Source organism: Eurosta solidaginis, chromosome 2 (genome assembly GCF_040869045.1).
Source record: "Eurosta solidaginis isolate ZX-2024a chromosome 2, ASM4086904v1, whole genome shotgun sequence".
NCBI classification, from domain to species: domain Eukaryota; kingdom Metazoa; phylum Arthropoda; class Insecta; order Diptera; family Tephritidae; genus Eurosta; species Eurosta solidaginis.
Window position 1 is genome coordinate 247,463,819 of NC_090320.1, and position 26,252 is coordinate 247,490,070.

General features: G+C 36.4%; 1 protein-coding gene across 1 annotated transcript in view; it reads right to left on the reverse strand.

Annotated features, from left to right (window-relative positions):
- Gsc (Goosecoid) overlaps positions 1-5,635 on the reverse strand; it is a 100,390-nt gene extending 94,755 nt beyond the window's left edge. Inside the window, exon 1 of the mRNA XM_067769956.1 lies at positions 4,873-5,635. Coding sequence (XP_067626057.1) covers positions 4,873-5,635 — 763 coding nt within the window. The remainder of the gene's footprint in view (positions 1-4,872) is intronic.
- Between the last annotated feature and the right edge of the window lie 20,617 nt (positions 5,636-26,252).

Consider the following 26,252-nt stretch of genomic DNA (forward strand, 5'->3'; position numbering starts at 1 on the left):
GGAAGGACCGGGTGGAAAACGCTTTATACTCCCTTGGTGTGACCAATTGGCGCCGGTTGGCGGAGCGAAGGAGCGACTGGCGCGCCTTGTTGGACGGCCATAACCGTTAAGACGGTTAAGCGCCAATTAAGTAAGTAAGTAAGTAAGCTGTTAGTAAATAAAGGCACAACAACAATAAAGCAAGCTGCCCCTCTTACGTACAAATACATAGAAGGCGGCGAAGAGATATCACACACACACACATGTAGTAGTCAGCCAACGTAGTTACTCACATATACACGCGCATATGGCAGTGGAAAACATAAACTACAAATATACATGTATATAGATGGTAACCAAGCAGGAGATAGAAAAGTTCTAGAAGGTGAAACGTCTACACCTTAGGAGAAACATGCGAACAAAGCAACGAAGAGTATAAAAGTAGCGCGAGCTGAGCAGTCAGTCTCAGTTTTGCTTTAAACACGCTATTGGTTGTGAAGTATAATTGTGAAGTACTACTCCCAAAGTAACCTAAATAAAGACAAGTTTACAATACAGAATATTGGAGTTATTTATTCGACATTACAGCAATCGAACGTTAGAAGAAAGTTTCATATAAGCGGAATTTCTCAGAATTCGTTACAATATGATCTCGTTCGAAGCCTTTTGAAATATTTTTTTGCGTATGTGTATTTCATGGCAAGCCTAAAACATATCATACAGCAGGGGGTCATACAGCTTATCATTCTCCTATAAATATTTACATAGCGATCAACTGCATTTTCCACTCTTAGTATATTTCCGCCATGAAAACCTTCTCTTGAATATTTATCTGCTTGCATATGCCTTTCGGAGTCCGCATAAAACATGTGGGTTGCCATCCAGCCAATTTGTATGAAAAATTTAAAAGCAGCACAATGCAAATAAGCAGAGAAGCATGGCCTAAATCTGCTTGGTATTTACCTGTAAAGAGTTATGACATTTAGCACAGTTTCAGCTCACCGAGAATAAACAGAAGTAACCGAGCTATTTTTTATTAATGAACGATAAGTGCTTTCTATAATATTCCTTCGTCCTATAAATAGTGATATACCGTTCCGACTTTTTAGCAATAATTTTCCGATCCGGCAAGCAACTCAAAATTCACGTAGGTTGAAACAAGCCAGAAAAATTTGGCACAACATCAGAACGCATAAAATTGTTTGACAGGAGAGAGAAGCTATCTTTTCACAATTCGCAAGTTTAGTTTCATAACTTGATTGTTGTAAGATCCATATTCAACATTTGCCCAACGCACTAATTTGCTTTATTATTTATTTATTAGGCACAGCAGTGGGCACGAAAATAACAGTGGAAATTTTTAAAAAATTTCGTGAAAAAAAAATTTTTCCATAAATTTTGTAACTGAAACTATGCAAACCAGTCTCAGAAACATTTCGAAAACATTCGAAAATTCGAAAAAAAATTTACAAAATTTCCAGTTTTTTACTTTTCTGAATTTTTTTGGATATGCAATTGTATAGCGAAATTATTTCTAACAAATTACAGGTTATAGGTATCCGTAAATTGGTATTGATGCCGCAAATCTTTTCTCCAAAGGGTTTTTTTATTATATTTTCCTCCATACGAAGGGCACATAGCTTTATTTTTCATATGGGTGAAAACCTGAAAATCTCTTCGAAAAAAATTGTCACAAATCAATCCAAATTTTGTGGAGCCTTTAGCATGTGCCTTGTTATATAAAACTGATTGTGCTAAAAAACTGCAAGAGAATTCAGAAAAACCCTAAATAAAAAAACTCCGATTTTTTTAAAATTTTCCCGAATTTTCGATATTTTTCGAAGTTTATATTTTCACCCATACAAAGACTGCATTCTGAAAAAACCAATTAGAAAACTCATACAAAGTTCGAAAGTTTTGTAAAAAATTCTCGAAAATTCAAAATTCATATTTTCTTCCAAGGTGCTTAGACTAAATTTGTATATGAAAGAAAATATGAAACACTCTTCGGAAAAAAACTGCCAAATAACAATGCGAATTCTGAGATTTCTTTCAGATTAAATATGATAGGCTTACAAAACTATGTACACTCAAAAAAAATGTATCACTATCAGTTTAATATCGGTTGTGTTAAAATGACATTTTTACCAGTATCATTTTTTTAGTAACAATGTAAAGATGAATCATATAAAAATGATAGTGAAAAGTATTAAATCTATAACTTGGTTATTGAATTGCTGATGAAAAATATTAATTTTACACCTCAAAAATGTCAAATTGAGACCAGTGTAATATCTTCAGTATTAATATAGCAGCATAAATCATCAAATTGATGCCCATAGATATTAGATTACAAATTAGCTTATTATTTTGATAACTAATTAATTCGATTTTATCCTCAACAATGTCAAATTGATATTCACCTAATTATTTTAATAAGCAATAGTAGCAGATTAAAACTGTAAGCGCATCACAGACTGTTCGAAAAGTCGAACTTCGCTGTGTACGTGACTCGATAGTTGTTCGGGGGTAATTATTTGTCGTTTGTTGTCGTGAATAGTGTTGTCGTCATCGGTTGGTGCAAAAATAAAAAATTACAAATTGCCTGCAGGAATTGCAACAAACCAGAAAAGGTGAGTAATATTAAGTTTTGTTGCAAATAAATGATATACAAGTGCATAAATATGTATGTATGTATATATATTTGTTGTGAAACTAAGTTCATATGCATGTACGCTGCAACAATTGTTAAGCAATTTAAATTCAGGCATAAGGAAATAATTTATAACTTGTTTTTCTTGTAAACTAGTGTAAATATTTGTGATAATTTCATTTTTGTTAAAAATTAGAATCAACACAATACTGACTCACATATGTACATATTTTTTCAGATTGAAGAAGATTTTAAAGAACTTTTTTATCCTGAAAAACAATTCATATTAACGTCGAAATGGTCTGAAGCATTACCAAAGCTTACTGGCTACTTTGAGCACAACGTAAAGGACAAATACTACAGGAATCTATTGACATCTGCAAAAGGCGAGATCGACATAAGTAAGTCCCATAATCTCCTATTTATAATGAAATACTCGTCTAAATTAATCTTTACTTTAGGTACAAGAGACTCCATTTATTTTATGCTACTTCACATTATTTTAAAACCAACAAACCGGTATATAGTAAAAGAAGGAGATTTGAAAGTGCATCGTAAAGCAACCATGCAAAACTCCGTTAATAGTCCCATTTAACATATAGCACCGATAAATGATGGTATTGTAACCAAATAGAATTGCGTACTAAAAATTCCACAGAGTCGAAAACGCCAATACAGCCATTTATAATTGTAGTGGGTCTTGATCTTTTGAACAGATTTGTACGTGAGCTTTGGATATCACAAATTTAAATTTAGCTCGTTTGTAGTTTCATTGAACATTGGCTTTAAAATTTATCAAATATTTTCCTTGAAATACCCAGATAAATTCCATCGAGTATGGAGTTTTTTACAACATTTTATGATGTAAAGAGACCATGTGTAACTAATCCTATTCGTAATTTAAGCCATTGTATGTATGCAAATGCAGAGATTTATAATCATATTTCAATTTACATCATGGGTTAAATGAAGTAGATATCTACAAATGTACTTACAATAATTGTAATCAAGAATGTACAAGTTTAAAAAGATTTAAAGTACACACAAAAAGGCATATGAATTTAAAATTATGCAAAAATACTAAAATTGTAAGCAATATGAGCTATTGAAAACTAATATTGACACCAGTGTAACACATAAATATTCCAATAAATGTACTCCTGTAATGAGTCTGTAATCTGTTTCCAGACCACAACTAATAGTAGTGAAGATGGTAATGATATCACTATATGTAAAGATGAAGTATTTTCAAAGTTTGAAAGTCTCATCACACAAGCTTGTCAAGATATTTTAATGAAATGTTACGCAAAAGATAATTTTTGTAGAAAAGATGTCTTGTTTATAAAAGAAAATGTAAAAGGAATTTGCTTTATAAGAATAAAAAAATGTTTAAACTGAAAAAAGAATTTTCCTTTTGGGAAATGGTGGAACTTATTGAAGTATCAAAATGGTACTAAAATTGGCATCAGTTTAATAAAAAGTAAGTATCATATTAGAGCGCAAAATCTATCAATTTAATAAAAAAATCATTTCAAACTGATACCAAAAAGGTATCAATTGGATAAAAAAAAATATCAAATAGATACTATGTTATGGCAGAAATAAAAAGAGAGAGTATCAAGTTGATAACACATACAAAATATCAAATTGATACTTGTTAGTATCAAATCATAAAGTTCGAAAATATAAAATTGCCAATTTCGAAAATAGCAATTGCATAACACGGTTGATGAAGAATAATTGATACTCGAAAGTTGCATATTGATGACTATTTAGCACCGCCCTGATACCGACTTTTTTTTGAGTGTACCCCAAAAAATCAAAATAAAAAGTTCGAAATTTTCTTAAAATTATCACGAATTTTAACAGCTTTTCTAAAGCGAATTTGACATTGGTTTGCATAATTTCAGTTACAAAATGCATGGCAGTTTTTGCTTTGAGTTTCGAAAATAAAAAAGAAGGTTTTTTAATATGAGTATACTTGTATTTTAAAATAGCTGCGATTCCAGGTGGGAAATTTTTTCGATGAAGAGCGCACTTTTGCAACACTGTTATATACTGCTTCAACTATAGTTTTACCAAAACTTGTCTAAAATAAAGTTTGACTAATCTTATAAACTTCCCAACTTTCACACCAAACAGACAAAGCAGTAATTCATTCAGATATCTCAACTAAGTCGCTAATGCAAACAAGTATCAAATTTCTTCGAACAACAAAAAAGATCAAAATCACTACTCACCTAAAAAATCAGACGGTGAAGCCGCAAATCCACTTGCTGCAGCAGCAGCTAAATGTCCCAAATGTAAACCAGGATGTTGCAGCATAGCTGGAACACGTTGCGGACGTATGGGACTTGTAGCTGCCGAACTGGAATTCGAACTGGGTGAGGCAGGCGAATCAGCGCGTTTCTGATGATTACTATTGTTATTATTGTTACTATTATTTACCGCCGACCTTGAGCCACCCAAAATACTATCAATTGTAAATAGTGATGCGGCAGCCGCTGCAGCTGTAGCAGTCTGGGTAGTGGGACGTAAAGATGGTGGGCGTTGATCATCAATTATGGTAATACCCGATTGTGAACCATCATCTGAGGAGGGAGTTTGTGATTGTGATTGTTGATGAAGCGTATGTTGTTGCTGCTGTTGTTGTTGTTGCTGTTGCAGCTGGTGCTTTTGTTGTTGTTGCTGCAATACCGTTTGCAAGCGTTGTCCCAAATAGCCGCATTGTTGCGAATTCAAGAGCATTGCTGTTGTCAAATATGTGGCGCTGGGTGTGCTCGTTGGTGGTGAACGTGAACTTTGACGCATTTGATGCATTTGTTGTTGTTGTTGTTGAAATTGTTGTTCTAGCAATTCTTGGTGTTGCTGCTGCTGCTGTTGTTGTTGGTGATGTTGTTGTTGCTGCAGTTGGTGCTCGCTAAGCGTACTACCAGCAGCAATCATGCCGACGGCATAACGTTTCCCAGCTATACCGCTGGGTGGTGTTGTAGACTCAACCATATTGTTGTTCTTGTTGATGTAAAGTGCTGTTGTATTGTTTAGCGAATTATGCGTTGTTAATGGCAGCGACAACGTTAATGGCGGTGGCGTTGGCGGCGGTGAGGTTGGTGATGGACTTGGGGTGCTGACGACAGTTATTTTGAATTTTGAATGCTTGGTGCCTTTGGCGTCCAAACCACCGCCGAGCTGGGTGGGCGCGCTCCACAATGAGGACAGAATTTTGACGATTTTTTTTTTGTCGTTTATAATGCACCAAATAATTTTAATATTTTATGAAAAGGGTTTTTAAGTTTTTTTTTTTTGTAATTTTTAATAGTACACTGAGAACAATTGTTTTTTGTATTATTGAATTTTTTTTATTTGTTATATCTAATTAATTTCATTAAATCCTCTAATCAATTAATCTCTTTAACACCGAGGTCGTCCGAAAAACTTGGCACGCGCTTTCAAATCTTTTACAAATTATTTAATCGGCACAGCACACTTTCTACTTGACCACTGACCGTCTAGGCGTACATTCCGATTGTGTCGTTTGTCTATCGAAAACAAAAATGTTTCACTTAATCCGTAAAATACGCGTCAAAATAATGCTGTCAACCAACCCTTCTGACTCGAAATCCGAAACTGTTTTAGTCCTTAGCATCGCTACACCAACACTGGCATCTTCTCAGCCTGCCTCCTGTCATACGCATGCACATACAATCACACATACGTGCACCATGTACCCGTGTATGTTGAAGCTGTCAGACTGCTTCTAACACCGGACGACATCTTTTTTTTTTTTTTTGGTACTCTACCACCCTCCATATTAAAACCAGTTCCAACACACAAGCAATAACAGTTAAGTAGAATGACATGTTGGTTGGCAAGCAGGCAAGCAGAGCGGCAAGCAGAGCGGCAATCATCAGGCAAACCTATAACCAATCAGACTACCCTTGGATTCATGTTTATTTTGCGCAAAGAGAGTAAAACAGTTAGGACACACCCAATCGCTTAGCTACCATATTGGAAAATTATTATAGCTCTCCAAATAGTAAGAACGAAGAGCGCGCACAGCGTAATATGGAATTATGTACTAGGGAATTTGTACTAGGGGTGGTAAATCTCTTTCCCACACTCAAGTTGTAGAGACGTTAAAATCGCAATCACGGTTGGCCAAACCATGTTTTCATTTATTTATTTATTTATTAGTCGACAAATTTTACAATTAATCACACTAAATATAATTACGGATTACAGAATAAATTACAGAGAACATACATAGTGAGCAAAATTATTTTATAAAATTGTATTATTAATATTATTAAATCAGTTGTCGGGATGGAATGTGATGCCGAGCAACGGAACGATATATATTTAACACACAATGAGTAGGGCTGCGATGCGTGGGAAGTTGGAAAGGACGTGATTCCAAGTCATCCGCCCAAAGTAACTGGAGCTGGTAACAGGTTTAGTTTAACATGTTAATTTTAATTTCATTTCATTTCTATTGAGCATTTTTCTTATACCTATCTATTTACATATGTAGCAAAGTTACAATAGCAAATTAAAAACATGTAAGGAAGTTTAAGTTCGGGTGTAACCGAACATTACATACTCAGTTGAGAGCTATGGTGACAACATAAGGGAAAATAACCATGTAGGAAAATGAACCGAGGGAAACCCTGGAATGTGTTTATATGACATGTGTATCAAATGAAAGGCATTAAAAAGTATTTTATGAGGGAGTGGGCCAAAGTTCTATAGATGGACGCCATTTAGGGATATTGCCATAAAGGTGGACCAGGGCTGACTCTAGAATTTGTTTGTACGATATGGGTATCAAATGAAAGGTGTTAATGAGGGTTTTAAAAGGGGGTGGTGGTAGTTGTATAGGTGGCCTTTTCGAGATATCGCTATAAATGTGGACCAGGGGTGACTCAAGAATGCGTTTGTACACAATATGGGTATCAAATGAAAGGTGTTAATGAGTATTTTAAAAGGTCATGGGGCTTAGTTCTATAGGTGGTCGCCTTTTTGAGATATCGCCATAAAGGTGGACCAGGGGTGACTCTAGAATGTCCTGGTACGATATGGGTATCAAATTAAAGTATTGATGCGGGTTTTAAAAGGGAGTGGTGGTAGTTGTATATGTGAAGGCGTTTTCCAGATATCGACCAACATGTGGACCAGGGTGACCCAGAACATCATCTGTTGGATACCGCAAATTTATTTATATATGTAACACCACGAACAGTATTCCTGCCTAGATTTCAAGGGTTTTTTATTTTGCCCTGCAGAACTTTTTCATTTTCTTCTACTTAATCCATTTTACAAAGTTTTTTTCTAAAGTTATATTTTGCGTCAACAAACCAATCCAATTACCATGTTTCATCCTTTTTTCGTATTTGGTATAGAATTATGGCATTATTTTCATTTTTCGTAATTTTCGATATCGAAAAAGTGGGCGTGGCCATAGTCGGACTTCGGCCATTTTTTATACCAATACAAAGTGAGTTCAGATAAGTACGTGAACTGAGTTTAGTAAAGATATATCGATTTTTGCTCCTAGAATCTAAGCCCCTACCAAATTTCACAAGGATTGGTAAATTTTTGTTCGACTTATGGCATTAAAAGTATCCTAGAAAAATTAAATTAAAAAGGGCGGAGCCACGCCAATTTTGAAATTTCCTTTAATTTTTTTTATTTTGTTGCACCATATCATTACTGGAGTTGAATGTTGATATAATTTACTTATATAATGTAAAGATTTAAATTTTTTGTTAAAATTTGACTTTAAAAAAAAAAAAATTTTTTAAAAGTGGGCGTGGTCGTTCTCCGATTTTGCTAATTTTTATTAAGCATACATATAGTAATAGGAGTAACGTTCCTACCAAATTTCATCATGATATCTTCAACGACTGCCAAATTACATCTTGCAAAAGTTTTAAATTACCTTCTTTTAAAAGTGGGCGGTGCCACGCCCATTGTCCAAAATTTTAGTAATTTTCTATTCTGCGTCATAAGTTCAACTCATCTACCAAGTTTCGTCGCTGTATCGGTCTTTTGTAATGAATTATCGAACTTTTTCGGTTTTTCGAAATTTTCGATATCGAAAAAGTGGGCGTGGTTATAGTCCGATATCGTTCATTTTAAATAGCGATCTGAGATGAGTGCTCAAGAACCTACATACCAAATTTCATCAAGATACCTAAAAATTTACTCAAGTTATCGTTTTAACGGACGGACGGACGGACGGACGGACGGACGGACATGGCTCAATCAAATTTTCTTTCGATCCTAATGATTTTGATATATGGAAGTCTATATCTATCTCGATTCCTTTATACCTGTACAACCAACCGTTATCCAATCAAACTTAATATACTCTGTGAGCTCTGCACAACTGAGTATAAAAATGTTTTACATTATGAAATATAAACTAACGAATGCATAATATGTGTAAGAAACCGTGTAGATATAAGAAAAAGGTAAGACATTTTTTTTATAAGCTTTTATTTACTTTCACTTTTGTTGTCTGTAATGGAATCTTGAAAGTTAAATTTGATACACTTCCCGGTGTCCGATTGAGCTGAAATTTTGCACACATGTATAACTCCGATGACAATGCAATATTACTTTGTTAGAATTCGATAAATTAATCGATAACACAGTTATCGGTAAAGATTTGTATTTACTTTGGCATAACAGCCTAAGTCCCATACAAACACGCCGGTGGTACCTATCCGTGGATTGTGATATTTGGACGTGGTGAATCACGTGTCACGCGTGGTGAATCTCATCGCTTGCGAAAAGCGGAGACACAACCCTCTGTTGTATTTCTGTGTATAACCAACATAGCTGAATTTTTAAGGCTGTTTAACCCTGTAATCTTTTCTGTAATTTATTTTGCTTTTGGAAAAATTACCTATTTGAAAAAAGCTGGCTGAAAAATATTGGCATAACAGCTTAAGTTAAATCAAGAATGGAAAATCTTTGGAAAATTTGAGCAGATGTGGCAATTTCGCGCGTCCGTTGAACGAAATATTGACAATCTGCTGATCATCGCTAAGAAATTAGCGACATTCCATCAACTAAGCAGCACTTTAGCAATACTACTGTTATTATTTGGCCGCTCAAACACACAAATATTAATTGTGCATTAAATCTAAAATATACAAATACACCATAATAATTTACACGGCCAAATCCATAATAATTCACACGGGTCATCAATTCTTTCTCTGATTCAAAATCTGAACTACCAGCGCTACCGTCAACAGCTCAGTGTCATCATTGCCAGTAGCGCCAATAACACCAAACTCGTGCCTGACACACAAAAGTCGTTTCACTCAATAGCGCAAGTAAAATGTACTACGCACTCACTACTAAGAAGCGTCAAAAATTCGCTTGGAGTAATTTCGTCAATGAGCTACCATTGAGCTGGCACCGCATTGGAGCTGGCGCCATGCAATTTACATCACTAAAATTGCGCGAATGCCCAGGCTCATGACTTCAATACTTATATTTACAATGCTTTAAACTTTAAATACACCTCTGAAGTTGCTGCGCATAAAATGTGTACTAATAAATTCCAATACGCATTATACGCAGATGTAACTGATATATGTGTTTTTGTTTCACCCCCTATACTTATATTTAAAGCTTTTATAAGAACAAGCTTCTATTACTTGTTAATAAAACGAACTAAAAAGTAAAAAATAAAATTAAAGAAAAAAAAACTTTTTTAAAAATAAGCTTTTATTATTTTGGTTAATAAAATTAACTAAAAAGTAAACAATAAATTGACTCTAAAGAAATATAACACTTTATAAGTTCATTTTAAGCTTAAACGATAATTAGGCTTTTTCGTCTGCGACAAAAAAATTCTATATTGTACATAATTATATATTTTTAACATTAAAACTTTACAACTAAATTATTAAATCTTACAGTTTATATCACAGTCCTAATTGTTCTAATAAAAGCGTGTTACATTGCGATAGCAAGAAAAGGAGATCCTAAATGTTCTTAATTATACCATCAAAATTTAACACGTTTTTTACTAGAACAATTTGGACTGTGATATAAACTGTAAGATTTAATAATTTAGGTGTAAAGTTTTAATGTTAAAAATATATAATTATGTACAATATAGAATTTTTTTGTCGCAGACGAAAAAGCCTAATTATCGTTAAAGCTTACAATGAACTTATAAAGTGTTATATTTCTTTAGAGTCAATTTATTGTTTACTTTTTAGTTAATTTTATTAACCAAAATAATAAAAGCTTATTTTTAAAAAAGTTTTTTTTTCTTTAATTTTTATGTTAAGCTTAACATAGTGACAAATATCATATCTATCAAAAATATTGAAACATTAGTGCAGTGGGGTGACTGCTAAATATTGAAATTAAGTTATAATTTTTTCAAAACCTACATATGATTTTTAGCATAATTACAAGATGCTACTATTGGAAAAGCTAAAAGTAAGTGAAAGAAGAAATAATGGTGTAGGTATATAAGATAAAGTAAAGAAAGTTACTTCTATTATTTTCTTTTAGTCTCTGTTATTAAGCTGCCTATTGAATAGGTCGTAGCAAAACTTCGATTTCATTATGTGAGAAACTCAGAAGAAAGGATTTCACACATTTTGTAAATTGTAGAATATTTCTCATGGCACGAATTTCGGAGGGTAGTATGTTGAAGAGTTTCATGGATACAATTGTATAAAACTCTGTTGAGCGTGTGGTTCTGGAAGGAGGTACAAAAACTGTAGGATGAAAGTTTATCCTAAGGTTAAAAGTTACCGACTTCATACTCTGCAGATAACCACACCTAATGAAAAATAGTTTTAAAACTTTAAAATAATAAATGTCTCTTGGAAGAATTTCTAGACCTCTAAAAATCTCTCTTAAGGGATGCAGTCGATTTACATTAGACATTTTACGAATAACGAATTTTTGTAAAACTAGGATAGACTGAATTTTATTGAAGGATGCCCCCACCCATATAACAATTTAGAATGAAAAAGCACATAATAAACTGTTTTAAGGGTATAGTTAGAGCAGCAGCCTCTGAGATGATAGAAAAAACGTAAAGAATATTGGAGATAATGCTTTAGGCGGGATATGTGGATGCCCCAGTTCATATTTTCATCTACAGTTACGCCTAGATACCGAAAGTCTTCAACAATATCAATTATAAAGCACTCATTATTACAAGTAGCGAGCGGATTAAAAATACCATACTGAGCCATGTGGCACGAATTTTCGTGGAGAGCGAGACGCTCACAACTGGAGGAGTGGAAAACAATGTCTACGTCTGGTCTTATTTTTGCATTCGAAATAAAAAATATTAGTTTGGTTTTATTGCTAACAATGAGCTTGTGTTTAGCGAACCACGTTCTTAAAATATGTACATTAGACTACGTCGATTTATTAACCTATATCGCGCCATTGATTTTTCGATAGGATTTGGGCTCAGGAAAAAAAGTTCCACTACGCATACCCAAAAAAATAATTTTGAGCCTGCAAAAAAAAATGGCGAAAGGGTAAATTTTTCTACCAAAACACTCCCCAAAACTCAAAAAATAGTTTTTTTTTTTTCAAAAAACCGTTGCTAAAACTTTGGCGATAACAGTTTTTTGAAAAAAAAAAATATTTTTTGGGTTGCGGGGAGTGTTTTGGTCGAAAAATTTCATTTTTTTTTTTTGCAGGGTCGAAAAATTTTTTTTTGGGTATGCGTAGTGGAAATTTTTTTTTCTGAGCCCAAATCCTATCGCAAAATCGATGGTGCGATATAGGTTAACTTTCGTCCATACAAATCGACCCAGGTTAATGTACATCATGATTTATGCTACTTATCAAGTCGAACGTATTTGATGAGCCATAAGCTATCGCTAGATCATCTGCAAATGCAGTGACCTTCCCCAAGAATGGCATGTCGAAAATTGAATTTAAACCAGAAATAAAATAGCACCGATGGCAGAATCTTGTGGAACGCCAACTTTAATTGGATTAGAGCTACTGAGGGCTCCGTAGACTTTAACGCGTTGTACTCTTCCAGTAAGATACGATTTTAACCACTCATGTATAAATCCTCCAAAGCCAGTATGATATAATTTTTCAAGTAGAATTACATGATCCACAGTATCAAAAGCTTTGGTGATGTCAACGAAAAGACTCGCGCAATGTTTTTTAGTGTCCAACTCTTGGTAAATATATATACAAATATCTAATAGAGCATCCTCAGTTGACCGGTTGGCTCTAAATCCGAACTGCCTTGGGCTGAAAAAGCTCTTGCTTTCAAGAAATAGTAAAATACGGACGGCTTTTAAGGGCTTTTTCGGAATCCTTAGAAATGGAAGGTACTAATGAAATTGGCTTATAATTGTTTTTATCTTCCCTGTTACCCTTTTTGAATAGAGGAATAATAATCGCGCATGTCACGTCTTCTGGAAAAGTTCCTGAGTAAACACTAGCATTGAAGAGATGTTTCAGAATGTCTAGTAGGTTAAGGGCTATATTTTTAAGCAATTGGTTGGAAATAGCATCATGACCACAAGAACCGGAATTCTTAAGTTGTTTTATTATTATATGATTGAGTTGGGCCAAATATTTGCTTGTTTTATTATTTTTAGAATCTCAGAGCCAGAGAAAGGTTCAAACAAAAAACTATTGCCTGAACTATTTTCTTCCCTACCTGACATCACACAATTGCAGGAAGAGGCATTAGATTGACCGACTGAAACAAAGAAATCATTAAATATATTAGATATAGCAGAGGAGTCGTCAATGATGTTGCCATGATCACTTAGAGCAATAATCTTCTCACCACCGATGCCGTTTGGGTTGATAATACTATTAACAATCTTCCATTCCTTCTTTGTGTTGCCGCTATATTTTAATAACCTATTACGAAAATAAATATCTCGCTGCGACTTAATATTCTTTTGTTATTGCTTACACAACTTTTTATACCTGGAATGGAGCTCTTGATTATTTTGGTGTTTCCTACACTTTGCACCCACCAGTCTATTCTTAAGCTTTGTCTTCTTGATAAGGTCAAAACTTATCCAGGGTTTAAGTTTAATTTTATTTTTTCGTGGAGCGCGGGTAAAGCTAGCAAACTGGACATAATTTTGAAGCAAATTTATAAATGTAGAGTACGCCTTGGATATGTCAGTCTCTGAATAAACATCAACCCAATCCTCTTGACCTAATTTTTCATTTAGTAGCGATTAGTTAATTTTTGTTAATTTTGGTTTCTCCTTCTTTTTTCTTGAAAGGGAAATCCTATCTTGACACCAGTCATGGTGTGATCTGTAATATTCAGATCCAGATTAATACCAGTGAAGGTGCACAAACTGTTGGAACGGCAAAAAATATGATTCAAGCAGGTGCCAGAAGAAATTCTTGTTGGTTCGTTTAAATAGGAAATAAATCCGTTACTCGCCATTAATGTTAGATAGTTCTGAGAACTTGCATTAAATTGTAAAATATCTAAATTCAAATCACCTAGTATAACTGCAGCACTCGATTTTTCATTAATTAAAATGTTAGAGAATTCCTCCAGAAAGGATTGACTAGATTCAGGGTGAAACCTGTAAACGCAAATCAGGGCTAAAACCTTATTACCATATTTTATTGAAACTTCATTTATTCATTCATTTATTAATCATTTTCTTAATGATATGTATATATTTTAAATTTCCATATCGTATTCAACACATTAACTATAACATAGCTTAAGAAAGGTAGATGACAATTATTATTTTAAGAATTAAAATAGTACTAATAACTTCAGGTAAAATTATTTTTATAATATTTTTTATAATATTTTTTTATTTTTTTTAATATCGCCCTCAGCAGCGATTCCAGTTCATAATGATTATGCCCAAGCAGATACAGTTTAACTATTTTTTGAAAGAAGTTAAAATTTCTAATAACCTGTACAGTGTTAGGAAGGGAGTTGAAGAACTTGCGCGACGTGTAGATATAAAAGCGTCTAAAGTGTGACGTTCTAGAATACGGAATTTGTACAGTTGGAAGTATATTCCTACGTAAGTTATAGACTTCTGAGGGAAAACTCTCCAAGTAACCTGAACGAATAAAAAAAATACTCAAGACTTTATATAAATATAAATGACGGCACGGTAGTATATCCAGTCTCCTAAATAGCGGCATAGAGTGAGATCTATAGTTTGTACTACAGATACGTCTAATAATTCCCTTTTGAATCGTTACAAGTGGTGAGAGTTTATTTGCCGAGGCGCCACCCCAGCAGCTGATACCATATTGAAGTTTAGATTGGAATATGCCGTAGTAAACAGTTTTTAAAGTAGATACAGTGCAACAGTTTTTGATACGATAGAACTGCCTAGTAGTATAGAGAAAATACTGGTTCAATGTTTGGATGTGCGCAGACCAATTCACACGATTGTCAATTATTATACCAAGATATTTAAAATTCTCAACAACATCAGCTCTGAAACAGTTGTCGCTGCATTGAATATTACAATCAAAAGAACTTATCGCAACATTCTGAGTGCACTCCATATTGTGTAAATTAAAACGAAGGCATCCTTCGGCATGAAATATAATATCACAGCTAGGTAGTTCTTTGGCAACATGGCTAAAATACATAAGTTTCGTTTTATTACTAACAAGTCGTTGGTGTGAAGCAAACCAAGCTCTCAGCAAATGCAAATCAAAGTTAATGTCACATATTAATTCAAGTTGGCGGCCACCGTGGTGTGATGGTAGCGTGCTCCGCCTATCACACCGTATGCCCTGGGTTCAACTCCCGGGCAAAGCAACATCAAAATTTTAGAAATAAGGTTTTTAAATTAGAAGAAAATTTTTCTAAGCGGGGTCGCCCCTCGGCAGTGACTGGCAAGCGCTCCGAGTGTATTTCTGCCATGAAAAGCTCTCAGTGAAAACTCATCTGCCTTGCAGATGCCGTTCGGAGTCGGCATAAAACATGTAGGTCCCGTCCGGCCAATTTGTAGGGAAAATCCAGAGGAGCACGACGCAAATTGGAAGAGAAGCTCGGCCTTAGATCTCTTCGGAGGTTATCGCGCCTTACATTTTTTTTTTTTTTTATTAATTCAAGTTCACTAGTTGTACTGTACGCAACGTCCAGATCATCTGCAAACGCAGTGGTTTTGCCCTTAATGGCAGCGAAAATATTGAATTGATGTATATTAGGAACAATATTGGACCAAGAACAAAATCTTGTGGTACTCCCAGATTTACAAAGAGTGGGCTACTGTAACTGCTATCTACTTTTACTCTTTGTATTCTGTTAGAAAGATAGGATTTAAACCAGTTATGAATAAAGCCTCGGAAGCCTGTATGGTGTATTTTTCCAAGATAATATCTCTAACGACCATGTCAAAGGCTTTTGTTATATCAACAAATAGGCCGGCGCAGTTTCTTTTACCGACTAGAGCTCTATAAATATTTGTGCAGAAACTCAGCAGAGCATTTTCTGTTGATAAACCGGAACGAAATCCGAACTGCATAGGACTGAAAAAGTTTGAATTGTCTAGAAAATTCAAAATTATTTTTTTGACTGCTTTTTCAAATATTTTCGATAAAGCTGAGAATAGCGATATGGGTCTATAGTTGTTTGCATCCGTCTTGTCCCCCTTTTTGAAAATCGGAATAACAACAGCGCTTTTAAGGATATCAGGAAAAAATCCGTTGAGTAATACTGGCATTGAATAAGTATTTCAATATATCAACTATATTAAGAGATATTCTCTTGAGTAGTATATTTGAAATACGATCCTCACGACACGAACACGAGTTTTGCAGTGTGTTAATAATTTTAATAATTTCAAAGCTTGAAATGGTTTTAAAAAAGAAGCTATTTTGAGCACAATTAAACGAGGGTGGAGACTGACAATCACAGCTGCGTGAACTTGGATTACCAATCGTGGTTAAGTGTTGATTAAATTTGTCAGCTACTTCTACAGCGTCTGAAATTAGCTGATTTTCAGTACGCAATACAACTGGCTCATCACACTTAATGCAGTTTTTATTTAGAATAGTGTTGACCACGCCCCATTCTTTTCATGAGTTGCCAAGTGCTGATTCAAGTTTTGTACGAAAAAGTTATCGCTTATCGCATTTATTTCTCCTTGGTCTGTTTACTAATTTTATTGTATCGGCACCGAAGCCTTGCATTACCGGGACGCTTAGCACACCTTTTCCTTAATTTATTTTTAAGCTTTATTTTATTTAAGAGATCACGAGTGATCCAAGATTTAAGTCTAATATTTATTTCAAGTTATCTGCGCTCGTTAAACTATATTTAAAAAATTTGCAATGCAGTGAATTGCGTACAAAAACTCCTAATCCACCTGCAGAATATTCATCATTATAGTTAGCAAATAAATCGCAAATTGGAATATTGTAAAAATTCGTCTCATGGAAATATATCCTTATTTCTGATACAAATATTACATCTGGGTAGGCTAGAAATGTTTCTAAGTTACACACCCACTCAGCATTTAGGTGATTCAATTTTGAATTTCCCTGCATATCAATACAATTTGATTACTCTTTCTGATTAATAATGAGTTATCATACAACTGAACAAAAGAAATAATCAAATATGAATACTTTTGATTTTGAAAATCTAAAAAGCATTTTTCGATCATTTTTTGGAATCACTTTTGAAGTCTTTTAATGATTAAATTTTAATATTTCATAAAAACCAACAAACAGAATAATCAAATATGCTTACATTTGATGATCAGAAACCGAATATAGTTTTTCAATCATATTTTGAAATCATATTTGAATCAAATGTGTTACTTGTTGAAATTTTACTTTTCATTAAAAATTTTACTTTTTTCATATACACATATTTTTTCAATCATGAAGCTAAGAAAAATATATAAAAATTTTATTATTTATGCAAAAGATATTCTTTTAGACAAAAATAATGTAATGCTGCTCGTGAAAGAAGATTTCCCCAACCATTTCTCCCCCTTTGGACAATACATACATAGGTTATGAGCTATTTGAACCCCAAGTAAGTGAAACTATCTTGATATACATATGTACATACCTGGATACGGCTTCAACATCCCGTATCGTATCTGTATTTTAAGATGCAGACGATAATGTTGATGTTGGATGTTGTAGTCCCAGGTGTATTACTGTTTTCACACAGACGGCTTATTGAATAATAAAGGCAATTTTCTACATTAAGACGCTTATTGAGCTCAATCTTCCCTACAAAATTCGAATCTATAATTATTTCATTAGTAGCTAATCGAATGCCTAATGAAATGAAAAGCACAATGCAACTCTGTTGGCAGCGTTTCGCTTCTTAGTTTTTGGTGTTTTCAGTGCTTAAAAATGTCATTTGTCAAAGTAAATGTCATTGTCTGCATGGCGGAACGATACAAGGTGGCCACATCGAACAGCTGATTATAACCTTTTTTATTTGATTTGATACATCAACTACCGGCGCAGTACGGTTTTGACATTTGTCCATCGAATTTACAAGTACATGGAATTTTTTTTATGTTTGTAGGTATGTAACCATGCTGCCACCTTGTATCGTTCCGCCATGATTGTCTGTCATATAGCATTGTCATTTTATTCGCTTGACATTTCATCCTTCATACTAATCGAGCAGTTACTTCTGTGTGAAAGCAAAAAATTTAAGATTTCATTAGAAGGTGAAATGAGATCATTAAGTTTCTGTGTGAAAACAGTATATATCGGTCAAGTTCGTTTGCGAGTTAGCTGTGGTTCGAGTAGCTCACTTTCGCATGTTTTCTTCCCCTGATAAAATAAGATTATTATGTAGTATCCTATTTTGAATGAGGTATGAAAAATAAATACATTATAATGGCATTCAAAAATGATTCAAAAATCTCAACCAAAAGGATTGTAACATATTCACGAATACGATCAGAAAATGTCTGTGAAAAGCAGTCAAATATTACTCTAAAAGTATTAAAGCTCAATTTTACAATGATATCAAATATGAATAAAAAGCGGTTCGAAATAAGAATAATAAATGATTATTCAAGAATAATCACATTTATGGTACATTTTTCTCTCGACGATGCGTTAATTTTCGAACAGAAAATGCTTTTAAATTTGAACGTTTTTAATCATCTTGGGCTACGATATTTAAATATTTTTTGATAAAAATTTTCAAAAAATGCTGGCTGCGGAAGTTCCGCCGTAGACTACGAATATTTTGGTGAATAATATAAAGAGTATTTCTATCAGAAACAACCTGGTCTACATAATTTAAAGGGCTGTTAATGAAACAGTTATGAGTTCAAGGCAGTGAGTATATATTTTTCTATACTGTAAAGTGTGTCAAAAGTGTCAATATTATAGCAGTGATTATTGAAATCTTGACACGGACAACGAAGAGGTTCCTGCATTTGAAAACTCGATCTACATGTAATTAAATATAGCTGTTGGAAATACCGAGAGGGCCTAAAAGGGACATTAAGCATCACCTCGCCAAGCAGAAATGAACTGTTTATCATCCCTTTTAATAGTTTTACCATGAATAAAACGCCAAGCATCTCCCTACGGCTCTGCAGTGAAGGCAGCTGTAAAAGTTTTAACCAGGTGCAGTAGGGCGGTAGATTCCTTGTTAGATCCCAGGGCATATGATTTAAAGCAAAAAGCAAAAATTGCTTTTGGACCGATTCCAATTTTTGGCTATGAATCTGATAACGCGGTGTCCAGATAATGAAAGCATCTTCCAATATAGGTTTTACTAACGATAAAAAAAAACCTAGGGGTCATTGAATTCCTTTAGCCAACTTTTTATGAAAGCCAAAGTCCCTCTAGCCCTATTCACACACGATTCAATATGTAATTTGAAGTCCAGTTTATGGTCCATTGTAACGCCAAGATCAGTAAAATTTGTGATTTGCTTAATGATATAATCGCCTATCAAGTACTGATGGGATTTAAAAGATTTCCTCGTAAAACACATAAACTTGCACTTCGGTAAGTTTAGTGACATGACGTTCACATCACACCATTCAACTAGGTTATTCAAAAGCGATTGAAGAAGTGCCCTATCTTCAGATGAGCGAATGGGCATAACCAATTCTCTGGAAAAAAAATTCATAGAAAAAAAGGGCCCAAATCTCAAAACAAGAACAAAATTTTAGTTTGATTTTATTGGTATACAAAGTATTCGTTGTAAAATTAAAAAAATTTAGGATGATTGCACGCTTCCTATATAAAGTTTTAATAAACATAGCGAATATGAGACACTTGGCAGTAATTCAAACTACAACAAGTAAGGAAGGCTAAGTTCGGGTGTAACCGAACATAACATACTCAGTTGAGAGCTATGGAGACAAAATAAGGGAAAATCACCTCGTAGTAAAATGAACCTAGGGTAACCCTGGAATGTGTTTGTATGACATGTGTATCAAATGGAAGGTATTAAAGAGTATTTTAAGAGGAAGTGGGCCATAGTTCTATAGATGGATGCCATTTAGGGATATCGCCATAACGGTGGACCAGGGCTGACTCTAGAATTTGTTTATACGATACGGGTATCAAATGAAAGTGTTAATGAGTATTTTAAAAGGGAGTGGGCCTTAGTTCTATAGATGGACGCCTTTTCGGAATATCGTTATAAAGGTGGACCAGGGTTGACTCTAGAATGCGTTTGTACGATATGGGTATCAAATTAAAGGTATTAAGGAGGGTTTTAAAAGGGAGTGGCCCTTAGTTGTATATGTGAAGGCGTTTTCGAGATATCGACCAAAATGTGGACCAGGGTGACCCAGAATATCATCTGTCGGGTACCGCTAATTTATTTATATATGTAATACCACGAATAGTTATCCTTCCAAAATTCCAAGAGCTTTTGATTTCGCCCTGCAAAACTTTTTCATTTTCAATTGTTTTTGTTTTTATCGGCCTATTGATAAATCATTCAAGTTTCGAATCGAGGTCAAGGCCAGAACAATAATTGTTTTCTAATGATAATTATTGTTATTTTTTAAAAAGAAATAGAAGTAGCAAATTTGCCAGTCAAACAAACCACCGCTGTGTAGCTAAATGGTTAGCGCAGGATGCCTAAAGCGTACTGATGATGAAGGCTTAGCACCCTTCGAAATAGATCTATCTGCGCAGCTATGGCAGGTTGTCTGAAAAATTTTCTACTTACTATTCCAAAAACAAAATACAATTTTTCAAATTTAGAAAAATTAAAAAATAACAATAATTATCATTAGAAAACAGTTATTGTTCTGGCCTTGAGCTCGATTCGAACCTTGAATGCTTTTTCATTTTCTTCTACTTAATATGGTAGGTGTCATAACCATTTTACAAAGTTTTTTCTAAAGTTATATTTCTTGTCAATAGACCAATCCAATTACCATGTTTCATCCCTTTTTTCATATTTGGTATATTATTATGGCATTTTTTCATTTTTAGTAATTTTCGATATCGAAAAATATAAAGTGAGTTCAGATAAGTACGTGAACTGAGTTTAGTAAAGATATATCGATTTTTGCTCAAGTTATCGTGTTAACGGTCGAGCGGAAGGACAGACGGTCGACTGTATATAAAAACTGGGCGTGGCTTCAACCGATTTCGCCCTTTTTCACAGAAAACAGTTATCGTCCCAGAATTTCTGCCTCTACCAAATTTCACAAGGATTGGTAAATTTTTGTTCGACTTATGGCATTAAAAGTATCCTAGACAAATTAAATGAAAAAGGGCGGAGCCACGCCCATTTTGAAAATTTCTTTTATTTTTGTATTTTATTGCACCATATCATTACTGGAATTGAATGTTGACATAATTTACTTATATACTGAAAAGATATTAAATCTTTTGTTAAAATTTGACTTAAACATTTTTTTTAAAGTGGGCGTGGTCGTTCTCCGATTTTGCAAGTTTTTATTAAGCAAACATATAGTAATAGGAGAAACGTTACTGCCAAATTCCATCATTATATCTTCAACGACTGCCAAATTACAGCTCGCAAAACTTTTAAATTACCTTCTTTTAAAAGTGGGCGATGCCACGCCAATTTTCTATTCTGCGTCATAAGTTCAACTCACCTACCAAGTTTCATCGCTTTGGTAATGAATCGCTTTGGTAATGAATTATTGCACTTTTTCTTTTTTTGGGTGTCTTTGATGGGGATTGGGTGGAGCCTCCTCGCGGTGACACCTGGTAACGCTTCGGCGGCGAATGCGAGCGGCGACCCGTTTCTTCTCCCTTCAACCAGATTTCCCTTCTTATCCCATCTCCCATCCGCACCAGGTTTCCCCTGGGCCAAGTTTTCCTATAAATAGGTGCTATTTTTAGTTCAAGACCGGCCATACGTGGCGAAAAGTCACACCCTGAATAAGGTGCCCAAGCTTTACTAACAAATATGGCGGATCTAGAGAGGACAACTCGATAAAACCCGTAATTCCGAGTGTCATCCGAACCGTGCTCATGGGATGAATGGCACTACGTTAGTGTGTCTTATAACGGTGGCCTCCAGATACCTGACGCCCTCTGGTTGTAATTAGTCTTGCTGGGATACTGGGGGCTATGTCCCAGCTGACCTATCTTCCCCCATACTCGTGGGTATTTTTAAGGATAAAAATAATATAAAAAACAACCAAAATGGTGCTGAACAGCTCCCAATAGATCAGATCGTTTGGGACCTTTCAGTGCAAGCCGAATCAGCTGTCGCCACAGACTTGCCGGGGCCGAATAGTCCCCTGCATGACGGGGATATGGCAGATGTGGGGACTCTACAGGATGCAAATCAGGTAGAGTCACAATCCACAGTCTCGCCTGAGGATGAAGAGGGGCTCCTTGCCTCTCCGGCGAAAAGCGATCAGCCTGGCCAGAATGCAGAGCGAGATCGGCTAAGTGGTGCCGCCCGAAAACGTCTCAAGCGATTATTGGCCAAGGGGATTAGCTACAATGAAGCCAGGGGACTTGCTAAAGAACCCTTGGGATCGGTCCGTGGTGAGGGGTCAGCCAAGAGAGGCCGCTCAGATAGCTCGACTCCACCAGAGAGAGAGCCCAAAAAGATGTCGCTGCCCACAGCTGGCAATACAAAAATATTGTCAAAACCTGTGGAAAGCTGTGCATCAAATGTCGAGGCAACCAATCCTCCCCATCGTGATGCAACAGCCAAGCAGTCGGCAACTTTCAGGGATGTCTTGGGTGGGGTAAGGCTGGGCATTATACCTCAGAACTATCCAGCCACGGTCTGATCTTCAGGGGAACTGAAGGCCATACAGAAGGCCATCCTGGGAGAGGTGATGAGCCAAAGAGATGGTGCTTTAAAGCCCACCTTTAGCGGTTGCACACCTCGGCCAGGCTGGCTTTCTATCACCTGAAGGGATGCAACCACCGCGGAGTGGATAAGGGCTATCGCCCCAAAGCTAACTCCATGGCAAGGTGCCAAGCTGAAGGTGGTATCTGATGCGGATATACCACGTCACATCATTCTCGTGGGGTACTTTAAGGAAGAGGAATGCCCATCAAACGACGACATTTTGAGGTTAGCTGAAGCCCGAAATGTCGGCTTGAATACCAGGAACTGGAGAATCCTCAACCGGATTCGAAAGTCCACGGTGGCGGAAGTTACTATAGCCGTCGATCCGTTGTCTGCCGAGCTATTAAAGCAACGCAACTATTTGATGTTCCGAGGGTTTGACAGGGTCAAGTTAAGGCCCAAAACCAAGCCATCCCTGCCCCTGATAAATACAAATATATGCGGCAGTGACAATAAGGGTGAGGGAAATGATACGGTTGAAGATGACAAACCGTGCTGTTCGAAGAACTAGAAGGTATCCAGTAGGCATTTACCTACTGAACAGCAGGATTTTCCCAGTCAATCGGACACCCCCCAAAAACCTTCTCAAGAAGAGCCCAGGCCTTCTGAGTCTAGTGTTGGCTCACAGAGGCCAAACGAGGCAGCGACAGTCCGCCAGCCTGTGCCCCAAAACCCGGAAACAAGGCAAACACCTCGTGGGAGCCCCACTGTCAGGAAAGGGAACAAAAAAGGACGAGGACGAACGGCTGAAGAAGCCGTAATTTCGCTTAACAATAGGGCAAGGAAGGTGGCTACACATATGCCGCAAAGACCATAAATAGTGTCTCCCCCCCCCCCCCCCCCCCCCTCCCTTTCAAAGCCGAAAAGCAAAGACCTCTGAAATGCCTTCAGGTGAATCTTCACCATACCAAGGCAGCCTCAGACGTCCTAATTAAAAAATTTGCAGAAGAAGGTCTGGGAATAGCCTTCATCCAGGAGCCCTGGATTCAACACGGTGCCGTAAGAGGCCTGAACAGTACTGATGGTAAGTCAATTCTCGCCCAAGAGCGGCGATGCTTTTAAGCAACAAACTAATGTTTCTTCCACTTTTACAGTTTATGAGGGCTGATCTCGTAGCAGTTTGCGCTAAAATTCCAACCCCAAGAGGCGAACAAGAGGCAATCTTGGTCTCTGCCTACTTTTCGTGGGAGGAAGAAATGGCCCCAAAAACCTAAACAATAGCCCTCATCAAATACTGTCAGCAGAGTGGCACACCATGGATCCTCTGCTGTGACGAAAATTTCCATCATACAACATGGGGTAGTACGACCATCAACAACAGGGGTGAGTACCTCCTTGAGTTTATCAGTAGTAATAATATAAGCATTATCAATCGGGGCAATTAACCCACCTTTGTAAATGCTATTAGAGGGGAAGTTTTAGATCTTACTCTGTGCAGCCACCGTCACTAACTGGCATGTTTCAGGAGAGGAATCAATGTCGGACCACAAACACATTGTATTCGACATTGGTCACTTTCCGGAATGCATGCCAGCTTTTAGAAATCCCTGGGAGATTTTCCGTTTTATTATTGAGGAAGCTGGTAACAGCTTACAGTGACCTATAACCACCGTGCAGGAGCTTGAGAAGGAAGCTGAACAGCTCCACTCAGACATTAAAACAGCTGAGAGTTGCCCCCAAGGAAAGATACGTACACAACGTAATGTGCCTTGGTGGAACAAAAAGCTTGGGCAGCTAAGCGAGAGATACGGGCGACTGGGATTCATACAAAGTTGCTCTAACATCTTACAATAAAAAACATAGGAAATCTAAAAGGGCTACCTGGAGAGAACACTGTGGAAAGATTAATGATCTTCCAGCAGCGGTTCGATTACAAAAAGCCCTTTCTAGAGATCACAGAAATGTAATTGGCACGTTGAAAAAAAATAGATGGGAGCTACACCACGCGGCCGGAAGGGATGAGCAAACTATTACTCGAAACACACTTTCCTGACTGCAGAGCAGCCTATAAATCACCACCTATAATGGCAGATTTGCCAACGATCAGTGGTATAGAAAAAAGCCTAGCAACAAAGCTCACCACTGTGAAACGAGTGCAATGGGCTCTGTCTAATTTCACCCCATTCAAGTCACCAGGACCGGATGGGGTCTACACTTGTCTGTTACAGCAAGGGATAAAGCATATAGCCCCAGTTCTTTCCACTTTGTATAAGGCATCACTACTGCTCGGCCATATCCCGAGCAGGTGGGCAGAGGTTAAGGTAGTATTCTTACCAAAGCCAGGGAAACCCGAGCAACTGCCCTCGTCGTATCGACCAATAAGCCTGAGCTCGTTTCTCTTAAAAGGTATGGAGAAAATCTTACATCAGCATATCAAGGAGGTCAATCTAAATAAACTCCCTCTGTGTAGGAATCAGTTCGCCTACCATTCAGGGAAATCCACGGAGACGGCTATTCGTAGTCTCACGGTAAAAATCGAAAAGGCTCTAGAGTCAAAAAATATAGCTCTCTGCGCTTTTATTGATAAATCAGGGGCTTTCGATAACACAACACATCAAGCTATCGAACAAGCTATGATTGACAAGGACATAAGCCCTATAATAATACGATGGATGCTGTCTATGTTAAAGAGTACAAAAATCCTTTTGGAACTGGGAGAGACAACTGAATCAATTGCGGCGACAAGAGGCTGCCCACAAGGAGGTGTGCTCTCCCCTCTCCTGTGGACCCTGGTCATTGATGACCTCCAGTGGAGGCTAAATATCTAGGGGTCACACTGGATAGAACCCTCACGTGGAATGCTCATTTAGATGCTATCCTAAACAAGACAACAAGAGCTTTCTTCGTCTGTACTCGTCTTTACGGCAAAACATGGGAGATTTGTCCAAAAATGGTATATTGGACATTTAATATTGTCGTAAGGCCAATAGTCACCTATGCTTCTCTAGTATGGTGGCAGAAGGCCACACAAAGAAAGGCAACGGCTAAACTAAGCAAACTGCATCAATTAGTTTGCGTTGGCATAACGGGTGCGATGAGAACCGCCCCTGCTGACGCACTTAGTGCTTTAGTGGGAATACCTCCCTTCCCAATTCTGATAGAGAAAGAGGCAACACTAGGTGCACTAAGACTTCCAAATATTTCTGAGTTGAAGGAAGGAAATATGATAGGGCATATGAAAGTAATACGAAAATTCATAGGAAATCCCTCATTACAACTGCGTGACGTAATGTGCCCTAAGCTCAGAATCTCACGGAACTTTGAAGTGTCCATTTTGGACAGGACCCACTGGGAAATAGGGATTCCATATAATGACCCTGACTCAGAGGT